At 45.9% G+C, this 16,327-nt stretch overlaps 2 protein-coding genes and 1 pseudogene across 2 annotated transcripts; 2 read left to right on the top strand and 1 right to left on the bottom strand.

Moving 5' to 3' along the window:
- Nucleotides 1-272: 272 nt before the first annotated feature.
- On the top strand, nucleotides 273-1,089 carry LOC107275919 (zinc finger A20 and AN1 domain-containing stress-associated protein 10). Its single transcript, XM_015790381.3, has one exon. The coding sequence runs from the start codon at nucleotides 397-399 to the stop codon at nucleotides 853-855; it is 459 nt and encodes a 152-aa protein (XP_015645867.1). The 5' UTR covers nucleotides 273-396; the 3' UTR covers nucleotides 856-1,089.
- A 5,817-nt stretch (nucleotides 1,090-6,906) lies between these two features.
- LOC107277176 (wall-associated receptor kinase 5-like) lies at nucleotides 6,907-11,168 on the bottom strand (annotated as a pseudogene).
- Nucleotides 11,169-13,678: 2,510 nt separating this feature from the next.
- LOC107281568 (zinc finger A20 and AN1 domain-containing stress-associated protein 10) lies at nucleotides 13,679-14,397 on the top strand. Its single transcript, XM_026026743.2, is given in 2 exon segments — nucleotides 13,679-13,976; nucleotides 13,979-14,397. Coding segments are annotated over 2 exon segments (477 nt in total). The 5' UTR covers nucleotides 13,679-13,858; the 3' UTR covers nucleotides 14,338-14,397.
- The last annotated feature ends 1,930 nt before the right edge of the window (nucleotides 14,398-16,327 follow it).

The following is a 16,327-nucleotide window of genomic DNA, read 5'->3' as shown; positions in this document are numbered from 1 at the left end:
CGTGGCACACGCCGTGCAAAACGACACCGATTCGGCGGTGACCAGTGGGCCCCACATTTGCAGGGCCGGTCGGACTTTTCCCCATCTGGTCAACGGCCCATCTTAGAGCTTCACGGGCCAACCTGATTCGTGCTCGGAATTCGCTCATGTGACAGCAAGTGGGCCCCGCAGATAGCTATCCGATTCGGACACTAGCGTCGCTGCTTCGAATTCGAGTTCATTGCCGGGGAAATGGGGAAATTTCATGGCTTTGGCTGCGATAAAAGGCGAGCCGATGAGAGCACAATGCAAAGAACGAGAATTCAGCGGGTGTTGAGCAACTTTCACGGCGATTCATCGGCAAGAACGCGAGGGTTTTAACGATTGGGCTTGACTGATCCAGCGAGGGAGGAAGTAATGGCGCCGGGGAACGAGATGCAGGCGAGGAACGGCGGCGGCGCGGCGATGTGCGCCGCCGGCTGTGGATTCTTCGGCAGCGCGGCCACCGACGGGCTCTGCTCCAAGTGCTACAAGCAGCAGCAGCCACAGCCGCGACATCTCATCGGCACCGCTGCCGGGGACAGTGACAAAACATCGCTGAAGGTCGTCGCCGACCTATCAACGCTCGTGATCAAGGACAACTCCGGCGTCGGAGGCGAGGGGACGACGGTGATGGCGCCGCCGGCGACGGTGACGAAGGCGAAGAACCGGTGCAAGGCGTGCCGGAAGAAGGTGGGTCTGCTGGGCTTCCCGTGCCGGTGCGGCGGCATGTTCTGCGGCGCGCACGCGTGCGCGTTCGACTACAAGGCGGCCGGCCGCGAAGCCATTGCGCGCCATAACCCGCTCGTCGTCGCGCCCAAGATCAACAAGATTTGAAGGCTTCGTGGCGAACTCAGATGCCACCACGTGTCAAAAAGTTGTATTGTACACGTGTCAAAAAAATGTTGCCCTTTTTGTGTGACATCAGAAATGAGTAGTTCCTGATAGAACTTGTAGCTGATAGTGGTGCAATCCAGCCAATCGACGAATGTTGAGCAATCGTCAACAATGTATTTTTGTGCTTCCGTAGGTACAGGGCCGGTCCTACGATTTTGAGGGCTCAAGACGAACTCATCACGATGGGCTCTCTGTGCTATATATATATATATATATATATATATATATAATTTTATGATATATATAGATGCTAATTTTACTTGCAAAACGAAAACAAATACATCCATATATTAAATTTAACATGTCGAGTAATTATCGAGAAATAAAGTCGACCAAAATAACAATATATTTGTACATTGAAACTGTGCGCATGTGCGGCTATGCACTGTGCGATGCGATGCCTTCCGTCGAGTTGCCGACAACGCTGCAACTCCTCTCATCTCCCTCTCATCTCTCGGGCGTTTCTGCTTCCAGGTAGACCATAGGCAGATATTAGACTACTCGTATTAGGTGTTGACCACCCACTATCAAGGGCCCCCGGCGATCGCCTCGGCTGCATAGTGTGGACCCCCGTTTTTATAACAGGAATCAATCGTGTAAACAGTACTATTTCCCTGGATCAAGTAGTCTGGTACACACGAATTCATAGCTGAAATACCAAGTGCACATACACGAGAGTCTAATACGAATTATTACATCATAAGCCCGCAGGCGCAGTCTTAAATCATCGGACCGAGCGGTCCAGGATACATTCCAAAAACAGAAGTAGGTAAGGCAGCGGAATTAAGGCAGCGGCACGCCATTGCCACAGGCAACGACCGTAACTAAGACCTACTGGGCGCCATCGTCTTCATCACCCTCCTGGTAATAGGCATAGAGATCCTCCGAAGCTTCATCTCCAGCCTCTAATTAAGTTTATATTTGCAAGGGTGAGTACCAACCGTACTCAGCAAGCCACCACAGCAACAATGCATATGACAGGGATATTCAAAAGATGGCTATGGTTCTTTTGCGCAAAGCAAGTTTTGTAATTCTTTTCACAAACCTAAGACCTAGCATAGACTGATCAAATTTTAGTACCAGAGTTCATATTAAACAACGACGGTTCTGTCCACCATCCATTGTAATCCCAAGGATAGCTTCCCGCCATTGAGTCGTCATGGTTTTCTGAGGACGTCCACCTTCCCGCCTCTCAGAAAGTGGCTCCATCAGCATAGAAATCATCATGCATCATCCCATCCCACACAAGTTAAGAATTTAGAGTCTAGCCAAGTGTAACACATGTCCCGGTGCTCAATAACCGCGAGCACGGCTATTCGAATAGATTTGGTTTACTCACACTGCAGTGGATGTACACTTTACCCGCACTCTGCGACTGCCCAACACATGAGCCTCGTCCCAACACATGAGACGCGTCACGGCAAAGCTTTTCGATAACCTCGCATTGGCAGTACCCGCTCCATGAACTTAAATCCTCATGCACTCTAGGCATCCATGTTTCTAGCAGTGAGAGGAGTTCTGGCGCTCCCGGGAAAGAGAAGTCTCACACACATATTAAATTATGGTTCAAGTTAAGTTCTCTCTCTCACACACTCATGGCAGTCCTACCGATGATGACACCGATGTAGGGCACGCCTCTCAGCCCTACCTCAACGGCTGTCCCACCGTAGCGCACCTGCCTCACTCAGGGGTGAACCATCTATGCAGGGATACTGCCTCCGCTCGGCTATCTAATCCGCTAGGTCTATACCCATACGAGAAGTACGGTTGTACGGGGGTCGTTTCATGCTTAACTTCATGGCTCGGTCCTTAATTGACCGGGGACGGTACTAGCCTTTTTCAGATACCACCCAAATCCTCCGTCCGCCCCAGTCGAAAACAGTTGTTTAATTTTATTTCTCATTTCACAAATCATATCATCAACATCATGGCAATGTGGCGCTCATGTCTCCACATGCCGCATCTCAATTACCTTCCCAAAGGTAATTGCCCAAGCATATAGCATTTGATAAATATGAGTATGCATAAATCTAGAGTAGCATTTCTAAGCATTTGTCATAGTTGACTAGAGACTTATACGTAAATCATGGTTACAAGGATTTAAGGGTAAACAATAATCAAGGCATGGCATAATCACAAGTAGGATGTTCATCATTGCATGCAATTTTTATTTGTAAATAAAACTAATTTCGCAATTGGGATCAACATGTTCAAAGAATAGTGATGACTTGCCTTGCTCAAAGTCTTGCGGGTCTTGGCCTTCACTTGGATCCGCCACTCCCTCGGGCTCTATAGTTAGGTGCGAAAATTGATTTGAATTCGGTTAGAATTCAAATAAAAATCCAAATAAATCCAAATGAAAGTCAAATGCGAAAGTCGATTTCTTTATATTAACTTTACTATTCGCGAACTAAGGCAAACCCAATTTCGATTCAAACTATTTTGCGGGTATAAATATTTTGTTGTCATAAGTTTTTTTTTAATTTAATCTACCCGAGCATTATATCCATACAATAGGTTAGAAATTTCTATCGCGAGCTAAATATCGGACGAAATCCTAGAAATATTATACGATTTAATTTAGTCTATGACTAAATGATTAAATATAATACACGGGTAAAATCCCTAGTAATTAAATCCGAATTTCTACCGTGAATCGATTACTTATAGGGATTACCCAAAAATAATCTATAATAATCTATAAGAATTCATCTAATTGTTTAGTTATTAATTACATCTAAATTACTACCGCGAATTGATTTCTTATAGAAATTACCAAGAATAATCCATAATTTATATTAAATTTTGCAATTCTACGACTATAATTAATCTATAATTAAATTCTAATTATTTTAAATTTTCTAAACTTCCCTAATCTCCCTATAATTTCCTATTTATTTCCCTTTTCTTTTTTCTCCCTTTCTTTTTCTTTTTCCTTCCTTTCTTTTTCTTTTCTTTTTCCCCATTTTTTTTCTCTCCCGGCTCCTTTCTTCCTTCCTCTCTTCTTTTCTCTCTCTCCCTCTCGGCTTCTTCCTCCCTCCCTCTCTCTCTCGGCTTTTCGCCCTCCCTACGGCCACGGCGGTGGACGCGAGGGGGAAAAGGCGGCGGCTTACCGACAGTGACGGTCAGCGGCGACGACGGCGACGGCGGCGCAAGGCGGCGACGCACGGCGCGGCGGCTTCGAAGGTGGCGGCGCGGTGGCACGACGACGGCGGCGCGTGGAGAAGGGGAAGAGGGAGAGGAGGAGGGAATGGAGTGGGTGGAGAAGGGGGAATGGGCCGGGGTTTTTATAGGGGATAGGGGAAGAAAGAGAGGGGAAGGAGGGGGAAGGGTGAAACGACGGCGGCGCGGCGGCGCGGGGCGCGAGGCGGCGGGCGCGCGGCGACGGGACGTCGATGGTGACGGCGACAGCGGCGGCGCGCGGCTCGGGGCGGGACGCGATGGGCGGCGACACGACGGCACGGTGCGACAGCGACGATGGGACGGCGCGGCGCGGGCTTGACGGCGACGGGCGACGACGCGGCGACGGGACGGCTGCGCGAGGCTTGAGGCGACGCGGCGACGGGACGGCAGCACGCGCGGCACGGGGGTGGCGACGTCGGCGCGGGTCCGGGGCGGCTCGGCGACGTCGGCGCGGCGGCAGGCGGCGATGGCGACGGGCGGGCGGGCGGCGTGGCGCAGGCGCGTGGGGCGCGAGGCGGCCAGGCGCGACGGGCGGCGGCGCGTGGTGACGGTGGCGACAGAGAGAGGGGAAAGAGGAGGGGGCTGGGTTAGGGGACCACATCGAACACCTACGCCATAATGAACAGTGTATTTTCCTATTTATCCCAATTTTTGTTTATTTCCCATATAAATTTGATTCTATAATTTCTAAATCTTGCATAAATAAAGTTTACTCAATATTTGTGTTATCTCAACTAATGAATTCACCCTAGATTAATATTACTCATATTTTATTTGTATAATTTATTTGAATTTTTAATTAGGATTAATTCTTATCCCATCGCATTTAAATTCAATTGATCCAAATATGGTCGCGATAATATTTTATTTATTTCTATCCACACCTAATCTTTATTTTAAATTATATTTATTTTACCAATTTGTTTTTAGGGTTTATTCCTAATTAACTATTCTTTACTCACGATTAATGAACTTCGAAATCAAATCCAAATAAAATAGGCGAATAAGATCGGCATGATGCAATCAATTTAAAAAGTTTTTGAAAATCCATATTTTTAGAGTTTAGCTTTTTGTCGGTCGAATTTTCAGGATGTTACACATAGCCCCAGGGCCGGCCCTGCGTAGGTGTTGACGATGAAGCTTTCACATAAAAAACTCACCGTACTCGAAGCACGTGGGGCCATGGCTTAGCTTCTAGCCTGCCCTTGGGGCCAAAGGGTTTTTTTTTCACGTGCGCATGTACAGCTTTACTCCATTTCTATTCAATAAAATTAACAGCTTGACGCCTTGACGGTTTGTTAAAAAAAAAACTCACCGTACTTAAGCTTGACCAACTCCACAGTTTCTCGGCTTTGCCACTATTAATTCCAGCCCACCCCATTCAAGTCAAGTCCTTAACAAAACTAAATTTTATCGATGTTTACCATCATCGTTTAAATTTGAGAGTTTCATAAACTACTCGATTCGATTATGTACACAATACATGGCATGCCTAATTCACCTGCAGTACAATTGTACTGAAATTTTTCGGAGTCAGTTATCTTCTCTTATTATTGTGATATGTGATGCCATGTCCATAATGCATATTTTAAAGATGATATATCACATCTTTAAAATCTGAGGCCTCTCAGCTTAATGTTTTATTCCAAACCAAAGCTGGCGTGTGCAAAATGGAATTCACCGCTAACACTTCAGCCTTTCATATCCGTTTCATGCCGTAGTGCTAGTAGGGGGAGATAAATATTTTAGCTGCTTTATATGAAGTAGTAGTCAACACCAAGATCAAATGCTCAAGGATGCGAACAAAAGGAGTTGCTTGAAAGATTTATTGGTTTATCAGTATGGCCCATAATGGGAGGCCTGAATTAGGCATCTCTTAAGTAAGTTCATTGTACATATTTCCAATCAAAAGGTACGTGAAGAAATATTTTGGAACATATGAGTAAGTTATATGTTTAAAATGCGCCACAAATGCACAACTATTTTCCCATTTAGTTATAGATAACTTGAATACCTCATTAGAAACTGTTAATTCTAGTGGTTAATAAATCTAAAATACATAGAGATGGTTAGGAGAATTGTCTTAATACTATGTTTGTTTTAACTTAATTTCTTTTTTTTATTTTGTGAAAGAATGTACATGTGCCACTTAATGTTACATGTTAGAGTTTTTGTCGAATATGTGTACGTGGTCGGTTAAAATTTAGAACTTGGAGTTGTAATAGGTGTTAGGAATAGAGTAAGAGTCGTACTCTACCCTAGACTCTCTCTTAAATAGAGAGATAGACCTATTGTAACTACATGACAACTTAGCTTAGCGAGAGGGAGCGGCTGCCGGCGTCGTCCGATTGAGGGTTGTTCCAACTCTGATACGCTGTAATATGCTAGATTGAGAAGAACGCTCGTAATCAATGTCTCGGAGATGTAGCCTTCGACTGAACTCCATTATTAAATATTGTGCCTCGGTGTCATCATCATGTTTAGATCTCCTGTGACATTTCTTCCGTGTTTGGTTTGCGATGGTGATTTTGCATTGGTTTATAACACTACACAATTACATATCTTTCATCTATATCATTATCGTGCAATCTTATTACACACATGAATTTCTAGTTCTTCCGTAGCAACTTGTTATGTATGAGGTTATAATCTAACAAACTTTTTCTGGTGGGTAATTGTCCAAGAAAGATTTACATGTTAACATTTCATTTGCGAACTCTTTATGTCCTTTCTTTCCGCAATGGTCACATATTTGTTTTTCATGTTACATGATTGATTTACATAAACATTGATGTAAAAGTGCATGATCTACAAGCTAAATGTATATTTGCTACCTTCTTCCAAATCTAGGACATCTTGTTGCCCGAGTTGGTAATTTCACTCTGTTGTTCCCTACTGAGAAAGCTCTGAACCTCCACTGCATTGCCTTTAGCTCCAGCCCATGGGTGATGTTGGTATCTCCTCAGCATCTCTAGCATCTCGGCAACCTCTTTCATCATTAGTCGTTCTTCCCCATTCATGCTTATGCATCTCATTAGGAGGTGAGTAATCTCTTGTAGCATTTCATCACTCATCTCATTCCTTACTTGGATGTCCAGAAGCTCTTAATGACGACCAACTTTCACTGCTGTGGTGAAGCATGAAACCAGGCTCCTGTCTTCCTCTGGCCCGTCCAAGTACAATACTTTCTTCCTAGTTAGAAGCTCCAGCACGATGACACCAAAACTGTATACATCGCTCTTATCGGTCAATTGGCGTGTCATAAGGTATTCGGGGTCCAAGTACTCGCAAGTTCCCTGCACCCACGTTGCGATCTCGATCTCATCAGTTGGTGGTAGCTTTGATGCCCCAAAATCAGAAACTTTGGCGCTGAGCTTGTCATCAAGCAGGATATTTGCCATCTTGACATCTCCATGGAGGGTTGGCGGTGAAGCAGATGAGTGCATGTAGGAGAGCGCCTCGGCAGACTCTGCAGCTATTTGAAGACGAATATCAAGTGGTATGTCAGCTTTGGGGGTTCTTCCCATGGATGTAGTGGTAGAGGGTGTTATTTGAGACGAATTTGTAGACCAACATGGGCACTTCAACTTCAAGGCAGCAACCAAGGAGCTTGACGACATTCCGATGGTTGATCTGAGAGAGGATGAACGTTTCTCTCGCAAACTCCTTGGTCTGGGCCTCCTTCATCATCTTTGACTTCTTGATTGCTACTATTGTCTTGTCTTCAAGGACACCCTTGTAGACAACACCATGACCACCACGGCCCAGAACATGGCCGGCAGCGAAAATGTTGGTCGCCTTCTTGAGCTCTTCCATAGAGAATATCCTGAACCCACGGGCACCTCCACCGGAATGCATCTGCTGCTGCAGGATCACTCCAACATTCTGCTCAAAGAATTTCTGCTTCGTTCTGATGAGCTTCCTTTTCTAGAGCCCAAGGTAGAGCCAGAAGCACATGAACACTGACAAGAAGACACTGACCCTGAACACGGCGCCATTGCATACCCATTACCCCCCCCACTAGATTTCTATTTCAGAAATTGAGCGCAATTTTGCATTGTGACCAGTTAATTAATTGCATGTAAGCTGTAACTACTTTGACAACAAAGGTGAACTTGTCCTTTGAGTGGCAACCATTCATTTCGGTCGGATTTCCACTAGTCCCAGGAGGGCACACGCAAGTGTAGCCTCCTGGTGTGTTCATGCAGTTTCCATAGCATCCGTATTCTTTCGGGTGTAAGCACTCGTTGATATCTTTCATTCGATCGCAAGGAAATTTCATCATTTGATCATCAGACAAATATATGGGAATTAATTGAGAGAGTCAAATAAATTAAAAATCATTGTGTTTAATAAGATGACTATATAGCCAATCCTGAGTTTGTATGGGCCTAGGACGAAACAAAACAAGGGGCCCTTAATATACCATCTAAATAATGATCAATAAAGTGAGTCGGCAACGGATACACTAGGGCAACTTCGTCCAACTCCAAGTCCAAATCTCTAGACTCTACCTAAACAATTAACCAGAGACATAAATCTAACATAGCAAGGTGCAGATGGCAACGGAATAGAAATTGAAAATTCAATAAACCAATTAGCGATGTCAATGTGATGGTGTTGCTGCTCCTTGCAGCCCGCTGCTCACCTCCTCTCGATCATCAGGCTTCAATGCAGTTCAGCAATAGTAGTTGCAGACTTGCAGATATGGGCTCGTGCAGTCGCTGCTGGTGGCGGCAGCCGACGGCAACTCGACAGGCGCGCGGATGCGCCGATGCGATACCGGTGAATTGATCAACGCATGGGTGGGGAACGGATAGGACTGGATGATCGGATGAATGACGACTGGTGATCGATCCAAAGGACGTGACAACGCGCGCGGTGGGCGGCGTTAATCTTGTGACTCACGTACGCGTAGGAATTGGGAACGTTGACTGTTGAGTTTAGAAATCGCTACGACGCTACTACTGTGGCTTGCTTCCTCCTGTTGGGCCCCTACGATCGGGGGGCCCAGAGCGGTTGCACTGCTCGCCCCCCGTCAGGGCCGGCCCATTTATATACCTGTGCATCCGTCGTCGAGGTAGGGGGTTGCTCTCGTAGCCCTTGGAGCAATTGCACCGGTACCCCTGGCCGTCGCTGGTGTACGTCGCGAGCTCCGGCACGCGTAGTTGTAGACGTTCCGGATCGTCCCGTCGAGCACGACGGGCACGACTTCGAACTCGCCGTCGATCCTATTGAAATCCTTCCTATCGTCATACATGGTCTCAATCCAGCTTTTCTCCACCAGGAACACGTGCATGTAAGTAGGGATGCAAGCGGGACGGGCAAACATGTTATCTCACTTCTAGTTTACTTTTTCTTCTAAATTTTATACTACCATCACTGGTGGAGAAACCATCTTTGGTCGGTCCACCAGATTTCACAATAGACCCGGTTGTATTAAAAACCGGGACTAAAAACATCTTTAGTTCCGGTTTGAAAGCTCTGAGGAATTTTTTTATCTTTATTCCCGGTTATTATAGTCCCGATTGGTAACACCAACGGGGAAAAAGATCGATATAAGCTTTACTCCCGGTTGATGTTACCAATTTAGTCCCGGTTGGTAACACCAACCGGAAAAAAAGTCCACATAAGCAGGGTGGTTGCACGCGGATCGGATCAATACAATCTCCTCCTCTCCTTTTTTAACTCATTTCCTCACAGAGTCACCCTTATCTCTTCCTCTCCCTCCTCCCTTCCTCTCCTCCTCTCCCTCCTCCCTCCTCCCCACCTCCCCACCTCTCTCTGCAACGGCAGGGCGCGGAGGCCCAGGCGAGGCGGCGCGGCGGCGTGCTAGCGGCTGGCAGCTGGCGGCGGAGCCGGGGACACGGCGGGCGGCGGCCGGCGAGATGGCGGGCCGTTCGTCTTCTTTCTTTTTTTTTGTTGAGAATATGTGATTTGGATCTGAGACGATTTGTGTGTGATGTATTTGATTTGTGTGTGATGTGAATATGTGATGTATTTGTGATGAATTTTGTAGAAGTTGTGATGTAAATTTTTTAAGATTTTGTGATGTATTTAGATATATTGATTTGAGAATTTGGAGACTATTCGGGGATAATTGATTTGGGATTTTGGGATGAGATAGAGTGAATCAATATATTAAAAATAATGAAGAAAATGATAGAATAAAGTAGCAACCGATCTAGCCTCTAAAAATAGATTTTTACTTCCGGTTTTTTCACCCCGAAACTAAAGATAGAGATCTTTAGTCCCGGTTGAAAAACCGGGACTACGGAGGGGTTACGAACCGGGAGTAAAAACTTCTTCTCCACAAGAAAGGAACTAGCAAGCGGATTTTTATACAGGTAGCGGGACTATCCACTTACATCCCTACCTGCAAGGCATCGTGCCGCCACGGAGCTCGTCGTCCACCGCCGCCTTCCCGTTCGCGAAGTTGAACATGCACGGCACGTAGAAGTTGAGGGTAGGGGGTATGACGCTCTGGCAGCACCGCTCGCCGGCCGCCCCGGCAACCGCGGCACTGCATCGCCCAGCGACGACGACGGCGGTGGCGGGCGGCGGCACGCGGACATGCAGCCGCTGACGTAGTTGTCAGAGCCGTCGACGATGTAGCCGAGGTTGGGGCAGCCTAGCGCGACGAGGCGGTTCTTCTCCGGCGAGTAGCGGTAGGTAGTGCTGCCGTTGATGGACGTATACGATTACGAGGTGGATGTGTCGCCCAAGATCACTACTTCTTCTTCGCGGTAGCACTTGCTTAGCGGGTTGAGGAGGACCCGGGCCTCGCCGTCGGCTAGGGAGAGGCTGACGAGCTCTTGTGGCTTCTCGAACTGAGACGACGTGACGAGGCGCGGTGGCGAATCCAGCTCGCAGTCCAGCTGAAAGCCTTCATCGCGGGCGCAGTCAGCGCCGATGCCGAAGGGGTAGGGGATGCTGATGTTCCCGCACCTGTCAGGGCAGCTCGTCGTCGGCAGCCGCCTAACCGACGCTGCTGTTGCCGGCGCTAGGCAGACAAGCAAGACGGCAAAGGCAGCTGCCTGCAGGAGCCGCAGGGCACTGATCGTAGCCATTTCTGACATGCTAGCGGACTCGTTGCTCGGCTTGCTTAATGCCCGGCAACTTCCCACATATAAATAAGTAGATTATAGTGTGGCATTTGACATGTTTAGGCGGTTTTCTTTTTCAAAAGGAAAAAAGGACACATTTAAATTGTACACGCGCTACATTAACTTGGGGTTGGATAAAAATAAAGCACTGCATGTACTCCCTCCGTTCTTAAATATAAGAGATTTTGGTTGGATATGATATATTCTAGTACAACGAATCTGGACATAAAGCTTGTGCAGATTCGTTCTAGTAGGATAAGGATAAGTCACATCCAATTAAAATCCTTTATATTTAGGAACGGAAAGAGTATTTCGTTGACGAGGTAGTTTGGTTTGAAATGGACACACTTCCTTAACAAATACTCCAACTTGGTTAGAGCAAGCAAAGATTCATGTGACCTTATATTACGAGATAAATGAGGGAAAAGCGAAGAGAGAGAGAGGATATACCAACTCTCATAACAAAGATAATCTCAACACAAACTCTAAAAATTGATCAAGGCAAGATACCAATAGATTAAAAGTAAACAAATAAAGAAAATTTATTACAATGTATTAGAGTAAGTGTGTTATACATATCACCTCTTAATTAATGAGTACATGATGTGCACAAGTTTAGAGTTGACTATCACCTGATCTATTATAAACCTTGCACTTGTACTATTTCGCAAGAGTCATTAGTTATCGAGTTGAGCATGTTGTTCCACTTGCACTGTATTGTACATTCCAGCCAACTGACTTTTACCTCATGCCCATTTATTTCTTGAAAAAAAAAAGACAATCCCTGTGTGATCCTTAAGAAAGGATAAATCGGATCCAACGGCTCCGAGGCTAGTTGAGCATCCATATGGGCTCCGTTGCTGCATTGTTCATGGTACTTCCCCTACCAAGATATAAAGCATGCATGTATTTTAAGATTCAATTTTAACAACACTTGACCAACAATTAGCATTTAAATTTTATTTGCTAAAATAATATCATTGAATTGATATTTCAATTTACTTTGAGATGGTTATAGTTTTATTGCTACAAATCATAGAGTATATGAGAAATTATAAATCAAAAATTAGTTTTGAAGACTATGTCAAATTTGATCATGCCTTATATTATGGGGATGGAAGGAGTAGATCACTGAGAAGCATGAAAGTTGTCGGCAGTATGGATAAACTCTTTGGTTACTTGGCAGTATGGATAAACCCTTTGGTTACTCGGCTTGAAATCGTAACTGGTTTCGCCCAGGTTCAAATTATCATTTTCGGTGTTTGTATTAAGGGTACCAATATGACCAAAATTTTAGAAATTTTGATTATTTTGGTCAGAAATAATTTAAATATTTGAATAAAAATGTTTAAATTTGAATTTTTTTTGTCAAATTCACAAAAAAAGACAAAAAAAAAATTTGGCCAAAATAATTTCGTGGGGGAATTTCGAACCCTGACTTTGCCACACCCACAAGATGTATAGTACTATTGGAACCTGGCCTCTACATCTAACGTAGTAGATGTACACGGCCAATGGATGCCAATATATGTTCAGAAAGATATAGCATGGCAATTCAACCAATGTTTGCTCTGGATGGATTGACCGTTTCTTGCCAGTAGCCTACTGCCTGCGGCCTTGTACGCCATTGTCGTGTTCCAAGTTGTAAATAATGCAGAAATTTCTTTCAATGCTCTTTTATCGTTTCGAGCTCTTTGCCGGCGTTGCAGGGGCCGGAGAGGTCGATGACGGGGAGCGACACCGCCATGGTGCAGGCTGGTGGGTAGGGGTGTAAGTGACCAACCCGCAAAACCCACTTATATACTAAAATAAGCCACAAACCCGCTTATTTTGAACTATAAGTTGGTTCGTGGCTGATCCACTTATAGCCCTACCGGTGGGCGCCGATCGGCCGGGAACATGAAGCAGTCCAGGAGCTGGCCTTGCGACGCCACGGCGGCGGCGCCGGATCGGAGGAGGAAGGTAGCTTCTCTATGGCCGACGAGATCGATCAACCGAGAGATCAGAGCGAGTGAGAAACGAAACAAGCACGCTAAAACTTAGGCCGCGTTTAGTTTCACCCAAAATCCCAACTTTCCATCACATCACATCACATCGAAAACTTTCCTACACACATAAACTACCAACTTTTTCTCTAAACTACCAACTTTCTTCCAACTTCCCAACTTCTCCACCATCTAAACACACTCTTATAAAAGCATAAACTCTCCCTCGGTTCACTCCAGCTTGTCGGCTTATCGGTTTCTTGGCTCACTCGAACGAAGACGTGACACGCGCCTTAGAAAACGATACCGATTTGGCTGTGACTAACCGGTCCGACATGGCAGGGCCGGTCGGACTTTTCCCATTTGGTCAACGGCCCATTTCGAGCTCCTCGGCCCACTTAGAGCAGGGCCCACGAAGCAACCCGATTCGTGCACTGACTGCAAGCGGGCACCGCAGATAGCGATCCGATTCGGACTCGTGCTCCGAATTCGAGTTCAGTGGAGAAATGCCATGCCTTGGCTGCGATATAAGGCGACCCGAACACCCGATGCAAGGCAAAGCACGAGAATCCAGCGGTGTTGAGCGACTCTCACGACGATTCATCGGCAAGAACGTTAGTGTTTTAGCGCGATCGAGGTTGATTGATCCAGCGAGTTAGGGAGGTAGCAATGGCGGGGAGCAAGATGCAGGCGGGGGACGGCGGTGGCGCTGCGATGTGCGCCGCCGGCTGCGGGTTCTTCGGCAGCGCGGCCACCGGCGGGCTCTGCTCCAAGTGCTACAAGGAGCAGCAGCCGCAGCCGCGACATCACATCTCATCGGCACCGCCACCGGGAACGGCGACAAAGTGGTGGACAAGGTCGTCGCCGACCTCTCGGCGCTCGTGATCAAGGACAACTCCGGCGTCGGAGGCGAGGGGACGACGGTGATGGCGCCGCCGGCGACGGCGACGAAGGCGAAGAACCGGTGCGAGGCGTGCCGGAAGAAGGTGGGTCTGCTGGGCTTCCCGTGCCGGTGCGGCGGCATGTTCTGCGGCGCGCACCGCCACGCCGGCGCGCACGCTTGCTCGTTCGACTACAAGGCGGCCGGCCGCGAGGTCATCGCACGCCAGAACCCGCTCGTCGTCGCGCCAAAGATCAACAAGATCTGAAGGCTTCATGGCAAACTCAGAAGTGAGTCGTGTCGCGCTCAAGATCAACAAGATGTTGTACACGTGTAAACTTTTTTTTTTTTGAGTAACATCAGAACTCAGAAGTGAGTCGTTCCTGGTAGTAATTGAATTGCTTGTGGGGCTCAACGAGCCTACTTGGTCTCAGCATGAAAATTTTTCTTCACGGACCTTGAAATATTTCTTTCAGAATGTATGTTTATATCACTAAATCTACTACTCCTACATCACAAGTGCATTATAATGTACTACCTCCGTTTCAGATTATAAGACTTTCTAGTATTGTCCATATTTATATTGATGTTAATGAATCTAGGCACACATATATGTCTAAATTCATTAACAAATACTCCCTCCGTATTTTAATGTATGACGCCATTGACTTTTTAACCAACGTTTGATCATTCGTCTTATTCAAAATTTTTGTGTAAATATAAAAATATTTATATCATGCTTAAAGAACATTCGATGATAAATCAAGTCACGGTAAAATAAATGATAATAACATAAATTTTTTAAATAAGACGAATAGTCAAACATTGGTTAAAAAGTCAACAGCGTCGTACATTAAAATACGAAAAAAGTATATGAATGTGGACAATGCTAGAAATTCTTATAATATGAAACGGAGGAAGTACGAGTTAGTAGTAAGTAATATTCACATCTAAGATAGATAATGTACTAGTGGGGTACCACTAGTAGTACCAGTAAGTAATTTTTTATATCTAAGATAGAACTTGGAGGAGCCCCATTTCTGTATGTGTTTCTTCCAATTGAAAGTTCCAATCTCAAAACAGAAATAATAAATCCCGATCCATGAAAAAAAAAACCCAAACCAAGCGGAATGTTACTCTACTTCCAATTGTTACCCAAAGCACCAAAATTGAACTTGAGGTTCGATAGATCGCTGCTGCGCTGCATACTGTACAAGTTAGCCAAATGAGGAGGACCGGACCAGCAGTGCGTCAGCGTGCTTAGGTAAGCCATGAACGCCCCACGTGACGGTTTTGCACTCTGGCCATGTACTGTACCTGCACGAAGCCACGATCTTGCTGCTATTTACTGTAGTAACTACCATTACACTGCTGCATCTTCATGCAGCTTTGCATGATTGCAGGGTACATTCGCTCCGTGGTTTCTGTATACCTACAAGGAAAATACTGCACATACGATTTTTTTTAGATAGAATTGCACCTTGGGCTAGTGTTTATTACCTATGTTGCATATTGGACAAGGTAGTAGCAAGTATTTTTACTTTAGACCATGTTTTGTTACCAAAAGTTGTATTTTGGACTAGTTGGCTGACATATCGGTCACCAAAAGCATCTTCTTCCTCCTTTCATCCCTAAGCTAATTTCAGGGCATGCTACTACATTTGGGTAGTGAATGTGAAGGTGGATGAGCCTATGTACAGAGGTTGAGCTCAGCTTTGGGTACAACACCAAAGACAGCAAGGAACAACCGGATTCATGAGCGTGGTGCTCAAGCTCTGGGCATTGAAGGAGTTAGAGCCTTCACCTTGGTAGGATGGCATCTTCTTCCCACCAATGAGCAAGCAGAGCATGGAGACCACCTGCCCATTATCCCAATCGTTGAGGCAGCAAACAGAAATGTGTGGACACTGGGCAGGGGAGCCAGCGAATAGAACCGTGTGGGCACTGGGCAGGGGCAGCTTGATCTCGTTGTGCCTTGCTCATGGCTGCTTGCTCAAATCTACGTGCCTCTCGAAGAAGAAGAAGAAGAATAAAGAGAGCAGGGAGATGGGGGCAGCTAGAGGAGAAGACAGGTACAATGTGAAACATTTTGTTAAGAAACCTGGTATAAAGTGAAAATGGGAGTTTAACCCTAGTCCAAAGTGCAATATGGATAAAAAGAGATGGTCCAATGTACAATTCACTCTTTTTTTTTACGATCTTGTTACGACAAGATGTAATGGTACGAACGGCTGGGGAACCTAACGTGAGCGCTCGGT

This window comes from Oryza sativa, chromosome 7 (genome assembly GCF_034140825.1).
Source record: "Oryza sativa Japonica Group chromosome 7, ASM3414082v1".
Lineage (NCBI taxonomy): Eukaryota > Viridiplantae > Streptophyta > Magnoliopsida > Poales > Poaceae > Oryza > Oryza sativa.
This window is presented reverse-complemented; position numbering and strand designations above follow the sequence as displayed.

Coding starts and splice junctions, on each gene's coding strand:
- LOC107275919 (XM_015790381.3), top strand. CDS start 397: ATGGCGCCGGGGAACGAGATGCAGGCGAGGAACGGCGGCGGCGCGGCG.